Source organism: Moschus berezovskii, chromosome 20, assembly GCF_049115385.1.
Source record: "Moschus berezovskii isolate FMDL1 chromosome 20, NW_MosBer_1.0, whole genome shotgun sequence".
Lineage (NCBI taxonomy): Eukaryota > Metazoa > Chordata > Mammalia > Artiodactyla > Moschidae > Moschus > Moschus berezovskii.
This window is the reverse complement of record NC_142479.1, coordinates 19,803,294-19,821,553: the sequence shown is the minus strand read 5'-3', so window position 1 is coordinate 19,821,553 and position 18,260 is coordinate 19,803,294. Positions and strand designations below refer to the sequence as shown.

General features: G+C 54.0%; 1 protein-coding gene across 1 annotated transcript in view; it reads right to left on the bottom strand.

The window, feature by feature from the left end:
* Positions 1-7,992: 7,992 nt before the first annotated feature.
* Positions 7,993-18,260, bottom strand: part of AKAP1 (A-kinase anchoring protein 1) — a 30,169-nt gene continuing 19,901 nt past the window's right edge. The window contains exons 3-11 of the mRNA XM_055399075.2: positions 16,325-16,458; positions 14,331-14,457; positions 13,685-13,812; positions 12,355-12,532; positions 10,939-11,089; positions 10,479-10,546; positions 9,589-9,662; positions 9,333-9,395; positions 7,993-8,958 (exon numbers count right to left, since the gene is read on the bottom strand). Of these exons, the coding sequence (XP_055255050.2) occupies positions 8,884-8,958; positions 9,333-9,395; positions 9,589-9,662; positions 10,479-10,546; positions 10,939-11,089; positions 12,355-12,532; positions 13,685-13,812; positions 14,331-14,457; positions 16,325-16,458 (998 nt within the window). The 3' untranslated portion in view covers positions 7,993-8,883. The remainder of the gene's footprint in view (positions 8,959-9,332; positions 9,396-9,588; positions 9,663-10,478; positions 10,547-10,938; positions 11,090-12,354; positions 12,533-13,684; positions 13,813-14,330; positions 14,458-16,324; positions 16,459-18,260) is intronic.

The following is an 18,260-nucleotide window of genomic DNA, read 5'->3' as shown; positions in this document are numbered from 1 at the left end:
ACCCTGGGAAACGTTCCTCCTTCTTCACCGGGTAATGGCTGCCCTCGGTGTAATTCTGCAAAAACATGTGCATTCTGTACTCAAGATCTGCGCACTCTACACACAAGTACAGAGCATATGTTATACTCCAAAGGCAATCGTTTATACCTGTGTGTTCGTATATTATATATATTTATGTGAAAAGTGAAAGTCATGAAAGCGTTAGTCGCTCAGTCATGTCCGGCTCTTTGTGACCCCATGGACTGTGGCCTGCCGGGTTCCTTTGTCCAAGGGATGTCCTGGGCAAGAATACTGAAGTGGATTGCCATTCCCGTCTCCAGGGAATCTTGCTGACGCAGGGATCGAACATGTGTCTCCTGCATTGCAGGCAGATTCTTTACCAGCTGAGCCACCAGGGAAGATTATATATATATATATTTAAAATATATATTTAATATTTTTAATATTAAATAAAAATATTAAATATATATAAAATAAATGCCCAGGCTGTTGAGATCAATTAAACCTGCCTCTTTGGGGACTGCCCTGGTGGTCCAGTGGTTGAGAATCCACCTTGCAATGCAGGGGATGAGGGTTCAATCCCTGGTCAAGGAACAAAGTTCTCATACGTTGCAGAGCAACTAAACCCGCAAGCCACAACTGGAGAATCTCTGTGCGCCGCGTGACACAGCTAAGACCCAGTGCAGCCAAATAAATAATTTTTAAAACTCTGCATCTCTGAGAACGGGGCCCAGGCATAGGTGGTTTTTGAGGCGATTCCAAATACGCAGCCAAGGTTGGACATGACTGACAACCCCCGGATCAGTGTTTCTCAGACTCTGCTGTACACACAAATCACCAGGAGCCTTATTAAGAGGAAGACGTGGGTCAGTTGGGGGGTCTGAGCGTCCCTTCAGGCTCCGGCCTGCTCGCCTGCTCAGGAACAAGATCTCCAGCAGGTGGCTGCTGACAAAACACCATCCCAAGGAACCTGAGGCTCTGGAATTCTCAACAAAGGAATTTCTGGTTGAAAGAGGCAGGACATATTGACTTTTATATTTGGGGAAGTGGGGAACAATGCACTAATGTTTACAGTGGGGGGCGGTCAGCAGCGTTTTCTATAAAGGACTGGGTATTTGGGGCTGTGTGGGGTGGCCTCTATCCAAGGTGCTCAACTGCGTGGCAGCAGCAGAAACGCAGCCCTGGACAGAATACACACAGCTGCTGCTCTGTGCGAATAACAGACTCAGGCCTGCTTCGTGATGTGGTGTGCATCACCCTATCAGTCACGTGTGCTGAGCAGGAACAGGGGACCCTCATAACCGTACCCTGAAGAGGAAACGTGTGTCTGGGGGACAGGAAAGGAGGTGGCCGTGCCCTCTTCTCTTCCTTTTTCTTTGGAAACCATGTATTGTGTTATGTTCATCACTTATTAAAGAACAAAACACAGACAAGACTTGCACCTAGGACGTACTTGCAGACTGCCTATCGTGTGGCCTCATCCGCTCTCACCTTTACCAGCTCTGTTCCACGTGCCAGGGAGCCAGTCCCGCAGGCCAACTCTGTCTCGACAGAACTCCCGGCTTCTCCACCCGCCCACCTCCCTCCGCCTCCCCTTCCTTCAGCGGAGTCCGGTGGAGGCCGTCTCCTGCTGGGGACAGGCAAGTTGGCTTCATAAGGGAAGCTGAGGCACCACATGCTGAGAAAAGCTCAGCCTGGAGTCCGGAAGGCCTGGGTTCCAGTCCAGCTCTGCCGATTCTCAGCCCCCGGTGCCCACCTTGATCCCATAGGAAGTGCGGGAGGGCGGCTCCACGGCGAAGCACCAGCTGTGCAGACTCCCCAAGCCCACCTCCCCAGGTAGAGATGCCTCCAAAGGGCCAGAACGTGCCCCATCCTAGCAGGATGCTTGGGCTTATCTGGCAGCTCAGCTGGTAAAGAATCCGCCTGCAACTCGAGACCCTGGTTTGATTCCTGGGTCGGGAAGATCCCCTGGAGAAGGGATAGGCTACCCACTCCAGTATTCTTGGGCTTCCCTTGTGATTAAGCAGGTAAATAATCTGTCCTCAATGCGGGAGTGGACAACCCACTCCAGTATTCTTGCCTAGAGAATCCCCAAGGGCAGAGTAGCCTGGAAGGCTCGCAGAGTCAAACACAACTGAGCGACTAAGAACAGCACAGCAGCATGCTTGGCATACAGCAGGCGCTCAATGGAGAGAAGAGACCAACAGGAGCAGGCAGAGCTTTTGTCCATCACCGAGCCAGGGGCCGGGAAAGACGAGAGAGCCACCCCAGGTCGAGATAGGAGGGGGCCATCTATCCCCACCCCGTTAGTTGGGCCTATTGCTAGTGACAGCCAGCCAAGATCTCTCCTAGATAATGTGCTTTGTAAAAATACAAAGTAAGTTAGCCTCCTAAGAGGAATCACCAGGAAGGCCCTTAGAGATCAGTGTAAAGTCAAACCTGGCAGATACCTCTGTCCTCACCTAATTCAATGTTTCACAGACGGGGGCTGGGGAGTAAGGAACTTGCCCCCAAGGCCATGGCCAGAGCTTGGTGTCCTCAGAGGAAAGTCTGGGGCCAGAATGACACCATTGATCAGGGTAAGCCACAAGTAGCCCCCAGACCTCATGACTCACAACAGACCCGCTTGGGATACCGCACATCCCCTCTCCGGGTGACTGCCATCTTCCCGTGGGGACCCAGGCACACAGTCTAGTCTCCACCCAGAACTCAGCAGATGCTGGGCCAGCGGGGCACACACTGCCTCCTGAAGCCTCAGCCTTGGGACCAAGGGTACCTCGACCTGCCCTTCGCTAACGGTGCCTGGTGTCAGAATGTGTGATCCTATTGTGCGGAGTGGGAGGGAGGGCGGTTTTTTGGCAGGCGTCTGCTCCAGTAGACACAATAAGACTGACCTCAGGACAAAAAGACAGGTTCAGATGACCGACGATTCACGCGTGTTCTGAAAACAAGTCAGAAGAAATACAACAAACAGAAGTGAATGAAAAGCACCTTCCTGGTGGCCCAGTGGATACGAATCCACCTGCCAGTGAAGGGCACGCAGGTTCCATCCCTGGTCTTGGAGGATCCCACAAGCCTGGGCACCAGCGCCTGAGCTGCAACTGCTGAGGCCCGCATGCCCTGAAGCCTGGGCACTGCAAAAAGGTGAGCCTCCACTCTGCAACTAGAGAGCCCACTCACCACAAAGAAGAGCCAGCACAACCCCAAATAACTAAAAGTGAATCAAAACAACTCAGCAACAGGTATGTAAGAAACAGTGTTCTGCCTGTTTTCCTCCGAGTTTGATGATTTCTGAGCCTGCATTTGGGTCTTTAATGCATTTTGTCTTTGCGTGTGGTAGGAAGTACTCTAATTTCAGTCTTTTACAGGTAGCTGTCCCATTTTCCCAGTACCACTTAAATGAACTTCCAGAGTTGGTGATGGACAGGGAGGCCTGGCGTGCTGTGATTCGTGGGGTCGCAGAGTCGGGAGGCCTGGCGTGCTGTGATTCGTGGGGTCGCAGAGTCGGACACGACTGAGCGACTGAACTGAACTGAACCTTTGCCCCACTGTATACCCTTGCCTCCTTTGTCAATGATAAGGTGCCCGTGTATGTGTACTGAGGTGGCTGAACCTACAGCCAATTATACAGAGTGAAGTTAAGCATTGTATATTAACCCATATATACGGAATCTAGAAAGACGGTACTGATGAACCTACTTGCAGGGCTGTGATGGGGGGAGGGTAGACCAGAGAGGGCGGGACGAATGGAGAGCGCAGCCGGGAGACACACACACTAACACGTAAGCCAGGCAGCCAGCAGGAACTTGCTGTGAGACTCGGAACCGCTACAGGGGCAGCGACAACCGAGGGGTTGAGAGGGAGGCTCGAGGGACCGGATGTACCTAACTCATGACTGATCCGTGCTGGTGCGGGGCAGAACAACGCGATATTGGAATCATCCTTCAACGAGTAACGAATGTTTAGCTTTTGGTAATAAAATTAAAAAAAAAAAAAAAATAGATGAGCAGAAAAACTCCTAACAGTGAGTTGGGCAAAAATCGTTGACAACATGACTGAAATTCAATGTCACCATTAAAACATTCTTGACATAGAGGCATATGTGAAAAGTTTGTAATTCTGAACTGTATTCTAGATGATTTCAACACAACTCAGGGGACACAGAACATGCGTGTGTGAGACACAGAACGTGCGTGTTTGTGTGTGACACACACAACGTGCGTTTGTGTGACACAGAACGTGTGTGTATGTGGGTGTGTGCGCACATACTTGTAGTAAGGGCAGAAATCTGACATTCTGCTGTTCTTGTTCAGGGAGAAAAGTGGGTAACTTAAACTCACTTATAACACAGAATCAAGATGTTGAATACTAAATTTACTACAGGGAAAATTTTTGACCAAGCAAATAATGATGAAAGCAAAAAAAGAGCCAATAAGAAAGCAACAGGAAAATGAACTAAACACCAAATAATATTACAACAGTGATCACAATCAACAAGTGAAATTCACCTACTGACTTTCCAGATTTCACCAAAAAGGAAGGTAGTCGAGGATAGACAGGAAAACACAATGCCAATACATACAAAATCCTTTAATGTACTTCTGTTAGAAATGGATAGTACAGGCAAAAAAGAAAAAAACTGCGGGAGGGGGTAGAGGGAGACAGCAAAAAAGGAAAACAGATTTAATTTACAAGCTGAATGTAATAGATAACATAAAATCTTATACCAAACCAACAATAATGCGTTATTTTCAGGTGTGGCAGAACATTTTCCACAATCCCCTTCCCCCAAAAAAATCATTCTAGAGTTTATCTGGAGAAATAAATGCACCAAAGAACCCAGAATTTTCTGAGTAAGAATATGCCCATGAGGCTGACAGTACTGGAGTGATTGTGATGAAGGCAGCAGTCCAGTCCTGAGCTGCCCAGATCAGCAGCCTCCAGCCCCCCGTGACTGTGGAGCACCTGAGCTGCTGTGAGTGCAGATACACACATGGGATTCCCAAGGCTTTAAAACACCCAATACCTCAGCATCTCTAACACCCATCACACGTGGAAATAGGTTGAATACTGTTATTAATTTCACCTGCTCTTTCCTTTTCATTGAGACTCCCAGAAACTTTCAAACTATACACGCGGCTCACACTGTCACTGGACACAGCTGGTCTAGAAGCGGGTCTGGCTTTTCAGGTTTCTGTCCACGTGCTCTGACGCTCACGGAGACTGCCTTCCTTTTAGATCAGATTTTAAACATTTCCTGTCTGGCCTAGGTGCCGTGAGTTTCTCCTCGGTTTGTTTACGTAAATTTTAATCCTCCTAAGAGGTGAACTGCTGGATCGCTCCCGTCTGGGTTTTTCCAATTCTCGGTTCTGAACCTCTCCGAGAGGCTGGTCGTGAGCCACTGTGGTGTCTGGGGACACAGGACGGGGAATGATCGTTCTCACACTGCCACAGGGAGTCGTGGTCGAGGACCTGGCTTTCAGCCTCGCACCACTCCACCTGCAAACCGCAGTCCCCACCGTCTATCTCTGGGGTCAGGCCCTGGCTCAGCCCAGAGGTGGCCATGAGGACCAAGTGGTGTTTAGCCGCAAAGTCATGACCAGTTTTTCTGCGACCCCACGGACTGTAGCCCACCAGGCTCCTCTGTCCATGGGATTTTCCCGGTAACACTGGAGTGGGCTGCCATTTTTTTCTCCAGGGAATCTTTCCAAGACAGGGATGGAACCTGTGTCTCCTGCATTGGCAGGCAGATTCTTTACCACTGAGCCTTCTGAGGACCAAGGCCAGGCTGTAAAGCAGCCCGGCATCTGACAGTAAGCTCTCCACAACTCCAGCTCAACCGAGATCTTCAGCCTACAGTGGAGGAGCAGTAACCCCAGAACACTGACACCGACACCCTACTAGGTCCAGCCCTTTCTCCTGCAGCAGCGCCCCAAGGACCAGAGAGGGGCTACAGCCCACACGAGCACCTGCAGTGAGAACAGGCCGGCTCTCCAGCTCCTGTGCTCAGCCATCCACCTCTCCCTCACACCTAGGGGAGATCATCCCTGCCCTCTCCAGCCCCAGCTGCTCCGGGTAATTCCAAGAACACACCGACAACCAGAGGGACGCCATCTGGCCTGGCGGAATAAGGACCCCCACGAACCTGGAAAATCACTCTTAGGTAAAGGCAACACGAGCGCCAGCACAATGGTCACGATTCACTTGTTCAGAACTCTGGAAACTAGCCCAGGCCCACGGCAATCTGAACAGCACCTATCCCAAGCACACAGGCTCCCCAGGAACTGCTTACGGTCCCCTCCAATATTCCAGCCCTGAGAGCTCAGCCCAGAGACACCAAGCACAGCCTCCCCTCCAAGAGCCCGGGCCCTTGGTCCTGATCCCACCACTTGTCAGCCCAAGAGCCTTCCCAGAGGAAGCCCGTCTCGACCGGGCTGCTCCGATTTGGTCTCCACTCTGTCACCTCCCCTGCCCTCCGCCCTGCACAGAATCATGGGTTCCAGCCGTAAAAACCCCTCCACTGCTCCCCAAGAGAGAAGCCACGCCTGCACCCCCAGCGGTGACAGCCCTCTTCAGACTAGCCTAAAGGCAGCCACACACCACTTCCTGGCTCCAGCGATGCAAGCTGTAGACAAAAAGCTTAGCCCCGCATATAACCCAACTGGACCAAAGTCACAACCCACTTACGGCTGGGACTGAGGGCTGTTGGCGGTTAAGACCACACGAGAGCTCGCTGAGGGCCAAGCTCATTCCAGCAGGGATATTTCCGTTTCATTGCCTTATGAGGCTGATACCAAACAGTGGCAGAATTTTTCTTGGGCTCCAAAATCACTGCAGATGGTGACTGCAGCCATGAAACTAAAAGACACTTGCTCCTTGGAAGAAAAGCTATAACAAACCTGGACAGTGTATTAAAAGCAGAGATATCACTTTGCCAACAAAGGTCCTTCTAGTCAAAGCTATGGTTTTTCCAGTGGACATGTACAGACACGAGAGCTGGACCATAAAGAAGGCTAAGTGCCAAACAATTGATGCTTTTGAACAGTGGTGCTGGAGAAGACTCTTGAGAGTCCTTTGGACTGCAAGGAGATCGAACCAGTCCATCCTAAAGGAAACCAACCCTGAATATTCATTGGAAGGACTGATGCTGAAGCTCCAATACCTTGGCCACCTGATGCAAAAAGCCGACTCATGGGAAAAACCCTGATGCTGGGAAAGATTGAAGGCAGAAGGGGCCAACAGAGGATGAGATGGCTGGATAGCATCACCGACTCAACGGACATGAGTTTGAGCAAACTCCAGGAGAGAGTGAAGACAGGGAAGCCTGGCGTGCTGCAGTCCATGGGGTCACAGAGTCAGACACGACTTAGCAACTGAACAACCACCACCACCATTATCTGATCATGGAAACTGAAGCCTGTATTTTACCCACCCGGTACCCAAAGCCAGGGAGAGAGGCTGCAGCTCTGGGGAGAATGCCTTCTGTGCCCTGGGGCTCTCTTAGCTCTCCAGAGACCCTGGAGGGGTAGGCAGGCCCAGAGGCCAGGGCTCAAGGCCCAGGGCCTACCTTTAACAGGAGAGGCCTTTCGATCAAGACTTGGTTCTGCTCTTAAATCACTTCACAGATTTATTAAGAATGCACAAAGAATTTGGGCAACCAGTGCTTTCTCCTCAAGCCTGGCTGTCTGAGACTATCACAGAAGGAAGCCAAGAGAAGGCTGGCCACCACCTTGTGGGGCAAAGGAGAGGAAAAAGCCAGATGGAAATTTCTGGCTAAACTGTCCTCAGAGAGCCATGAGTCTCCTAGTTTAAGTGGCACCCTGGAGCCCGCCACACTCGTAACCACCCCACGACTCCTCCACTGTGTTCACCGTGGGAAAAAACAGAAGCTATAGTGTATACAACTTGAGATTTATATATTTATATGTTTAAGTTACTTAAATTGCACAATGCTGCATGAAGTCAGTCTAAAAAAGAATCAACACACACCACTGCAAGGTAATCCAATGAGGTTTTTTTTTTTAAACAAATTTGTACAGAAAAAAAAAAAATCCCCGGGTCACACCCTATACCACACGCTCACCCTGTCCGGCTATGCAGGAAGCGATGGGAGCTGGGACAGGCAGCGGCCATAGATGACATGGGATGTGGAAAAACCGCGAGTTCCCTTTGTTCTCCAGTGTATCTTGTACAAAATAATTACATTTTTTTAAACATATTTACAGAGTTTGCACAAATAGAAAATGGTTACAAATTACAGCCAGGCTTGGCAAGATAAGTCCCCCCATCACTGACTGAGGCCGGAGGTATGATTGCTTTGTATTTACAGACGTGTTAAAAAGTCTGTCTTCTCAGAGACCTAGGTGGAGTTCATAAAAAACGGTTAAACAGTCATAAATTCATTTGTAAGCGATACAAGCGATTGATGCCGATCAGTCAGTTCATCTCTTGCTCCCTGAAGAAAGACTCGAAGGTAAAAGAATCCCTTCCCCAAAAGCAAGAACACATCCCTTGGCCTGTCTGCTTACAGGGGTTTGGGTTTGGGAGAAAACAGGATGGAGGCAGAAAGAAGGGAGGAAGGGAATGGGGGGAAAGGGCAGAACAACCTAGTTGAGGCAGTTTTCCTTTCATTTCTTTTGTTTGTTTTATAAACAGCTTGGAACCAGGTTAAGCTGACTGGCTTGTTACACACCATCTGATGGCTTTGAAAAGAACCCACAATTCCCTCGTCTCAGAGATGGAAACAGCTCAACATGACTGCAGTACGGAACGAAAGGACTCTGAAGAGGACAAATGTGTGTAATTCTGCTGTAAAGTCTTTGCCTTGAGTGCCAAGCCCAATTTCAACAGTGCAAAACACACTCCAGAGGCGGCGTGGGCGGGTCAGAGGCTCGAGTAACAGCTGTCCACCCACTGGGCGAGTCCTCGCTCCACCAGTGACCGGTTTATCAACACCACCTAGGAGAGAAAGGTCCTGGAGAGTGCGGCCACGGCACCGGGCCCCCCTTCCGGGCCGGCACGGTTCCCCCTCAGCCCAGGCCCCACCACCGGCGCCTGAACGACTGGGCCGGGCCCACCAGGAGTTCACGGACAGGCTCTGCCAACGGGCGAGCAGGCTCTCCACGCTCTAGTACCAGGAGACGGAGGGGAAAACCCCAAGGGACAAGGCCCAAGAGAGCCCAGGGATGTCCTGCTAGGGGCTGCCACAACTCTGCGGGGACCATCAGCTGCACCTCCGGCCGCCACCCCTAGATGACAGCAGCATCCCAGCCCGACTGCCGCTGCCAAGAGCGTCTCTGGGCATGATGGGGGGAGAGGAGGCCAGAACTTACTTCATCTCCAACCACGCTCCACAGCTGAATCAGAGGAAGGCCGGTTGGGCTGTAACTCGTCACCTGAGAGAACAAAAACCCCCAGGGTGTTAATAAGCTACCCTGGGCCCCTCTCCTTCAAGACTGCTGGCTGACCCAGGGCGTGGGCCACGGGAAGGCAGGCGCCGAAGGTCCGCTCCCAAGAAGCCGGGAGAGCTGAGAGAGGCTGGAGGCGCCAGGCGGGGGCTCCCGAGACAGACCCGCCCGCACCACACACCTGAGCCAGCAGCGCTGTGTTCCCTGTCATCTCGCTCATAGCCGCGTCCGCCTCGGGGGAGAAGTGGTCATCATCTGAGGAGAGGGAAGAGCAGCGCTCAACTCTCACTGAGGCAGGGCACTTGTGTCACAACTCGCAGGTGTTCTCCAAGCAGACGTCACGCGCCGCCACAGAACAGGACCTCCCGGGACAGAGCCACACCTGTGCCAGGTGCAGAGCCCCAGGCCTCCCTGGGCATACTCGGGCTGCCTGCTGCATGCCAGCCCCGGGGGACAGAGGGGCACAGGGACACAGACTCTGCCTCCAGTGGAAGTATCGCTGCCACCAACACTGATTCGGGGGCTGAATGGACTGTTATCTCACGGAGTCAAGAACACGTTACAGGTGAGAACATGTGCAACACAGGTCAGTGGCTGAAGGTCAACCCGCTCCCACAGAGATGCAGGTGAGATTCAGACCCAGGCAGCTGGCCACACAGTCCACTCTGGGCAGCGATTCCAGGCGGGTGGGGCACGCAGACAGCATTCTTTGTCAGATCATACACGTCCCGAACAAGGACATACCCAGGGCAAGAGACAGGGAGGACGGGAGCACAGGGCTAAGGCCTGGGAGGATCTAGGAACGAGAGGTGTCTCTGTAGGAAGCCTCTCAAAGTGGGAGGCGTGGGTGGAGGCCAGGACAGTGGACCTGAAAGCGGGGGTCCAGGGACCAGCACCGTGGGAGAACTTGTTAGAAATCCAAGTTCTCGGGCCCCCACCCAGACCAGTCCATCAGAAACAGTGGCTGCAACGTGTGCTGCTTAAGCCTGGAAGGTGAGAACAAAGTTCTCACAGAGAAAACCTCCTTTCAACACCTGCTGCACTCCGGCCCAGGCCCGAGGCCCCCGTTACCTGACAGGGGCATCACGCTGTCGAGAAGCACCTCAGCTCCCTGGAACGGCAGGGTCACAAAGTCAGACCTGAAAGACAAGCAAGGCCCAAGATGAACCTGGACGCCATGCTGCCTCACCCCAGGCTGACGCACCCCCTCCTGCTCAGCGCCGTGACCCCAAAACCCAGTGAAGCCACAAAGAGGTGCACATGACAGGCACAGGCCACCGCTCCCAGCTTGCCTGCGCAGGCCCAGCCCCAGAAGCGCTGCCTGCATCGAGCACCCCAAGAGAAGCCGCCTCCCTTGTGCCCAGCGATATCTGGACTTCTTCCACCGGACAAGCCTCTCTGCTCTGTCTGGCTGAGGCAAGCACAGGGTTCGTGTGCATCATCCTCTCCCAAACAGAGCGGGCAGCAGCAGGAAGAACCCACCCTCGTCCCAGGTGCCCTCTCTGCAGATATCACGGCTGACTCGACTCACCGGATCTGCCGCAGTGCGTCAACCTTCACCCTCTTGTAGCCGCCGTAGTCGACGTAGCGAATCTCGACCTCATTGGTGTCCTCGTAGGCGGCCACCACCTGGGCTCGCCACCAGGCCCCGTCCGCGCCGGGGGCAGCGCAGATGACCGTTACTGCGGGCAGACGAGAGCGTGTGCCCAGAGCCAGCGCACGGCGGGGCAGCCACAGACCCTCCCCGGGTCCAGCACAGACCAAGGCCAGGGCCTGCCAGCTGTGCACTTCTGCTGCCCCCAACGCCACCCAGACCAGAAAGTACCCACGACACCTCTTTCTCTGAGACTTTCTCTGAGGCCAAAGGTGAACACAGATTACCTGATATAAGCCAGTTAAATTCCAGAATTCAGGGAACGGACCAGCACCTGCCTCATACTCTGAAGGGCGTGTCCCAGAAAGAACCCAGAGCCTCAAGTGCAGCAGGTCTCTGGCTGGCCGCCAGGGCCTGCTCTGGCCCGCCGCAGACCAGACGGAGGCTCCCAAGCCCAAACCCCACTTCTTCTGGCCTTTGCTTCAGGACGGTGCTGAGAGCAGTAATGCTTGGGGCAGCCAACCACGCCAGACAGCAAGTGCCCCTGAGTGCCACCAACCCCGGCCTGGGGCAGCAAGGGCGCGGGCCTGTGACACGGCTGGCCACACTGTGCCCTGACTCTGGAGGGCAGACCCCAGTACAGTCCAGTCACCTCCTGGCCTCCAGTTCTGTCTTCACTTCTGGGTTGAAGCAACATCAGAGAACCTGACAATATTCCTCCAAAAGGAAAACCTTAATATAAAATGCCCCCAAATTTCAAGTTTTCCTTATGTCTTAGAGCCCACTGGGGGCTTCAGGTTAGGAGTCTCTGATGGGGTAGGTTAGAGACTTTAGAGCTCTGCTAATGAGGGTGATGGAGGTAACAGAGCTCCGGGGCAGGGGTCACCTGGGCAAGTCACTGACTTCACAGTCTTCGTTTTCTCACCTGCTGACTGGAGATGCCCCAACCCACTGTCACCAGACTCTGGGACTGTCTATGGGAGTGGCGTCTGCAGCAGGTGCTGTGCATGTCTGACACACACAGGAGCCACCCCAATTCCCAGACCACGTGGGCATCCCCCTCCCTCAACAGGTGAGCAGCAGAGCTGGGATCTGAACCCTCGTACCAACTCTGTATTTTGACCCCTTCTTTTCATCAGCCTATGGAAACACCAGCTTGAGCTAGCCAGGAAATGGAGCCCAGTGTACCCCACGCCGACACCAAGAACTCAGGGATGCTATTCCCATGAAGAGTCCCAGAACAGCCTCCTGCTGGTTAAAACCATGGGCAGAACAAGAGGAGACCCCCAAAAATTCTCTTCAAGCCTGGCCAGAGCCCAGGCGCCCCCCTCTGACCCCGAGGGCAGCACTTACTCTCCACCGGGGTGGGCAAGGTGGGGATCCCAGGCTGAGAGTAGCAGAGGTACATTTGCTGGTCGAGGCTACGCAGCGCGTGGAAGGTAGGGTGTGTGTGCTGCTGCACAAACAGGTGCCCGGCGTTGACCTGGTTGACCACGATCACCTCCACAGTGATGCCATCCGGGAGCATGAGCTGCAGAGAGGGGAGGAGCATGTGCATTCAGCAACCCTTCTCACACCTGGGACAAACTCTGAGGCCCCAGTGCAAGACTCTGAATTGGCGCATCTTCAAAAACGGCACAGCAAACCGAAGCAACACGGCTCCTAGACAGCAGAGGTGCAAGGAAAGCTCTCTTAAGCTGTTCAAAGTGTTTGGCTCCCCTGTGGCCCTGGCCCCGCAACGCCCCAAGTAACCACGAGAGGTGATCTCAGTTCAGCTGGGCAAGGAGGCTCCCAGGCATCCACGGTGGATGGACCGTCTGGCCGCCCACGGGCCTGGGCACAGCTTCTGCCCAGGCCACCTCTTTTCAAGACTCTGTAAGACCCGGGGAAGGCAAACAAGAATGGGGTGGCCACTGAGAACACGAGTAAGAGACGGTCAAGCCTGAGGGCCGCTCTGCCCACCCCTTCCCTCAAAGCACAAGGGTACTGGAAGGAAGACACAGAATGAAAAGGCCAGCATCCTAAACATTTTCTTGGAGTGCACACCCACCCTACGTGTGAAATGCAGTGTTCTCAGCCTTTAGAAACCTGCAGTTCTGCTCCCAGTGAGACGAGGCTCACAGGGCTGGAGGCACAGAGCAGGATGGGGTGACAGGCCCCAGAGACCCCACAGCCCCAGCACACAGGCACCAAATGCCAGCTCCTCCTCTGCTAGGGCTCCCAGGTGGAGGTGGAGTTCTTTCCCTTTATGGCCCAGGTGCCCCTCGTGAGGATGGAAGGGGAAGGGCCTCCAGCACCAGGGCCACCGCTAGACCTGATTCCACGGTTGGGGGGGGGGGGTCCCTGAACCAGGTCGCAGAGGTGATCAGGACAAAGAACAGCACTAAGGCGTCCCGAGTCAGCCTGCACACAGCCAGTCGGAAGAGAGTAGTCCTATCTAGGCAACTGCCTTGAGAACAGACTGCCCAGGTGGCAGAGGCAGGGAGAAAGGTCCTCCCAAGCAGGGACCGAGGCCTCTGGCTTCCCACAGCACCCTGGCCCCCAGCCTGACCCAGAGAACTGGAAGCAGAACTGGCCACTGGCCAGGGGTGAGCGCGCAGGCCGCAGTGGGCCCCAGGCCTTCCTCGCCCACGGCCTCAGGAGCGCCCATCTGGGGCCAGCCGGGAGGAAGGGGCATGCTCACCCAAGAAGTCATTGGAAGAGAAGGCAGTGCCAGCGAAGGCAGCGGGGGAGCGTAAATGTTGGTGAGGTTCAGTTCTTTGAACTTCTTGCCAATCAAGTTCAGTGCCTTGTCCACATGATGCTGAGAGCCTGAATGTGGGGGCAGAGCACAGTCACAGGGCTGAGACAGAGCAAAACTGAACTCACGCCCACCCCGCACCGCACCAGGCCTTCCCCAGAGTTCAGGTGCACCTTTACGGTGCCGAAATGCCAAGCCTCGCCCCAGGGTGAAACGCATCTAAAGCTGGAAGTCTAATGGCCTTTCACACTTGGCCTCTATTGTTTATGACTGCATTAATGCAACAGGAGTTTAGCTGACGGGGAGGCCCGCCTTCATCCACCATCAGCCCAGGACCTCTGGCCAGTCCTGAGTGCCCACCCCTTTCCTGCCAGAAGATCTGGGGGATCCCAAGTCTCCTTCAAGTACCGGAAGTGAAGATGAGGCTAAAGGGAAGACTCGCCCACTCCCTTCACCTGGGGTGAGAAGCAGGGCTTTCTCTTCAGAGACTTAGATTCCAAAAGGGAGCAAGTGAGACTCAAATGCTTCAAGTCACTTACATTCCAGATAAGAAAACTGTCATAAAACCCAGGCAGCGGCTGTCACTGACCTTCGATGTGGCAGACCTGGATGTTCTGGGTGTAAGGCAGGGTGGAGATGTAGATCTTGGCACCAGATGTCTGCTTGAGAAAACTCACGTAGCGCCCCTGCTTGCCAATCAGCCGGCCAACCAAGTGCTTCGAGGGAGAGAGAGACACGAGAGGGTTAACAAGAAGCCAAACCCGGGCAGCCCCAAGACCCGCCTCTGCTTCACACCAGGTCAGGCTCACTCGTATTCTTAGCACTCACTCACCAGGCACTGTTACTCAGAGTAAATGCAGGAAACACACAGCATATGTTTATCACCATTTTACAGTAGACGGAACAAACCCAGAGAGCTTAAGTTAATTTTCCCAGGCTCACACAGCTACTGGCTTCCCTGGTAGCTCAGCTGGTAAAGAATCCGCCTGCCATGCAGGAGACCCCGGTTAGATTCCTCGGTTGGGGAGATCCCCTGGAGAAGGGATAGGCTACCCAATCCAGTATTCTTGGGCTTTCCTTGTGGCTCAGCTGGTAAAGAACCCGCCTGCAAAGTGGGAGCCCTGGGTTCGATCCCTGGGTTGAAAAGATCCCCCAGAGAAGGGAAAGGCTACCCACTCCAGTATTCTGGCCTGGAGACTCCCATGGACTGTATAGTCCATGGAGATACAGTCCACAGGGTTGCAAAGAGTTGGACTCAACTGAACGTCTTTCCTTTGCACACAGCTACCAAGCAGCTGCACCAGGCAACGGCTCCAAGACACAGCAGTTTCCATTTCCTCCCCAACAATGGGACTCACATTCAAAGGCTGCAGAGGCAGCATTTTCTCCTAGACACTGGGATGTTTCTAAGCACAGAAGTTGGATTTTTGAGTCCTCTACCTCTCCAAGTCTGCTCAGGTCCAAAGAATGGGCTCAGTTTGAAAACAAAGGCCTAAAACAGAACCCTCGGGCTCCGGCTGCCAACTCCAGAGCACACGTCCCCTGCGGGCCAGAGGAGCCAAATTCAGCCCAATACAAGACAAACCCTGAAGCAACCCAGAATGACCCCACCCGGTGGAGATGCTAGGGACACTAGGGACACGGTCACTCTGTACCCAAAGCAGCCTGGATGTGCCCTTTGCATCAAATGAAGGCGAGAGAAGAGGGCAGCTCTGCCCTCAGGGTCACTGGGAGAAAGACAGAACCAAGGGAGCCAGCCATGCAAGTCAGAGCGGCCCGCCTGACCTCAAGGTCACACCAGGCCAAGTCTCCACCTCAGCAGGAGGCTAAGAGCCCAGGAGAATGCAGTTGGCCAATTATTTCTGAGCCCCTGAGACAAACATCAAGATCAAGCTAATAAGATGTAAGTTAGAAAAGCAAGAAGCTAGAAATCACTTAAGCACCCTGCAATTGGGGGACTGGTGAAGTAAACTGACATTCACACAATGAATCATGCAGTTAAAATTCCATTTTCAAAGAATAACACAGGAAAATTAAGTTGTTAAATATTTAAAAGCATTAATTAAAGCAACATAATCTTAGTTTTGTTTAAAAACCACAGGGTGCAAGATGAGAAGGAAATAAAAGTCTTCCTAGTCACTCTCGGGGGTAGGATTAAGCTGATTTTTATTTTCTTCCTACACTGCTATATTCCTCAAGCTCTCTAAAATACGGATTTATGCTTTGCTCAATTATAAAACACAGTTTGCGTTGGAGAGCGTGAGGAAAGCGTGCTGAGGGGACTGCTGGCCAGCCCCTGCCCTCAGCCTCGCTTTGCTAGCATCTCCAAACTGGTCTGAGCCCCGCATGCCAAGAAGAGCCCCGAGGAGGGGCGGGGCCGGGAAGTGTGAATACCGCCCTCCCAGGGCAGCTGGAGGGACTCTGCGCTGCAGGAAGCTCTCCAGACTCGGGCAAAGCAGAGCATTCCCACCCCTTCAGCCTCCGGCTCCCTGGGGGCTTCTCCTGGTTTAGGTAACCCCTTGGCCCCCTCTCCCAAGCCCGCTGACCCAGGGCCCGGGGTCACTTAGCGCTCGTAACCCTTACCTTTGGTACCTCGATCTCCCAGATGATCAGGTCGACCTTCTTGGGATTGGAGCCGGCCTGGGCATTCTGGAAACCATCAGGCTTCCTGAGGCCACAGCAGCTATCCACCGAGTCCATGCTGTTCCCGTCTGAACCTGCAGGGGAGGAAGCAGCACACACAGACACGGGCCCAGAGCAGTTAATAACGTACAACTTCCAAACTTCCAAGCACTCCCGGGAGGCCCCTGGCCCACGACCCCTCCTCAGGCTTGGCAGGTGACTGTCAACTCGCAGTCTAGAAGGCTCAGAAGAGCCCCAATGAAAGGCAGACTGGGAGTGCAGATACAGCTAATTCTAGCCTGTCACTCACAGTCCCACCTGCTGAACTGGCAGGCGCGCCCAGCACAGCTGCCGGAGCAGAGACAAGCGGTGAACTGGGAAGGAACTGATGCTGGCTCAGCAAGGGGGGTCCACGGGGCAGGGGAGGGGGCGGCCAGCCGGTCTCCACGGCCTCAGTGGAGCCCAACTGGTCACAGCTGGCCCACACACAACCCAGCAGCCCCTCCGACAAAGGGCCCCTGGGCCCGAGGCCAGGGCACTCAGGCGGGGGCCTTCAGCCGAGCAGAGCTACAGAGTCCCCACTTGCCCTTATCCTGGTCAGGGCCGGGACGAGTGGGCGACGGGAGGAGGCCCCCCTCTGCTGAGGCCAGACTCGCGCACCAATGGAGGCTCTCAGGGCTCCCGGTGGGTCTTCAGTCCCGAGAGGATACCCCCACTCAGGGTCTGCCAGGGGGCCCACAACCCAGACACAGGGTCAGATGGCTTCAGAGAAGTGGCTCTGGCTGAAATAAGGAAGACTCGACTGCCAGAAATAGATCACTCCTGAGAGGCTACTAACTAGGTTATTTTCCACATGGTTTCTCTAAGCCCTGGACGTAATCCCCTACCGAGCAATCCCATCCCTGCCTAGACAGAGGAGGCAGGCACTCCTCCCAGCTACGAAGAGGAGGCTCTCTTGACACTAGGAGCTTCAGGCTGGGAAAACCAACCTTCGGGAGAGAAGTCTGCTTAGCCGACCTGGCCAATCCGGGCTCGGCTCATACCCAGCCCCCAGCTGCTGTCTGACCAAGCAGGACGGGCCTCCACCCTAATGACACTGGGAGGAGGTTCACACCACACCGCGACTCCCAGCAGCCCCCGCCTGCTGCGCCCGGGCCCCCCGCCAACCGCCTCTCCTCTGCAGCCTGGACTCATCCCAGCAGCTGCCACTTGCCAAACGGGTCCGCATGACGAGACTGAGGGGATCCTCTATTTCCAAAAGATTTCCGTCCATTTTAAGATGCTTTAACTTTAAAACAATAATTTACCATCCCTGCCATCGGGTGCAACTATGGCCCCTGACTTCTCTGCATTTGTGACTGGCAGCACTGTTTTTTCTATCTCAGGTACACACAAAGCAGCAGTGTCTGAACCAGTAACAGCATCTCACAGGTGACAACACATGCTGCACACCAGATGCTGCCAAGAGCAGTAACATTCCCCAGCAAGAGCCCCAACCTTCCTGGGGCTGCAACGACAGGGGCCATCTCCAGGACAAGCAAGCTGGAGACCCGCGGAGGAATCCGAGGCCTCTTTCCGTGAGATAAGTGCGAATACCCCAGGGAAGCTGCAAAACCAGGGTCAGGAGCTGCTGACCTGTGAGTGAGCGGTCTGAACTGTCTACGCTGGGGTCAGCACTCGAAAAACCCATTGGACACTTCATTACCAAAGTGCCCCTTTCCCGGGGGTGGAACTGCAGCTGCACAGAAAGGAAATGGCTGAGGTTCTCTGCGAAGGAATAGGTGACAGCAACAAGCAGGAAGGCGCAAGCCTCCCTCAAGGATTCGAGGCTGTGGCCATTCTCTGGGCACTTACCCCGAAAGAGCTTCTGGAGAAGGAAAGCAGGTGAAGACATGGG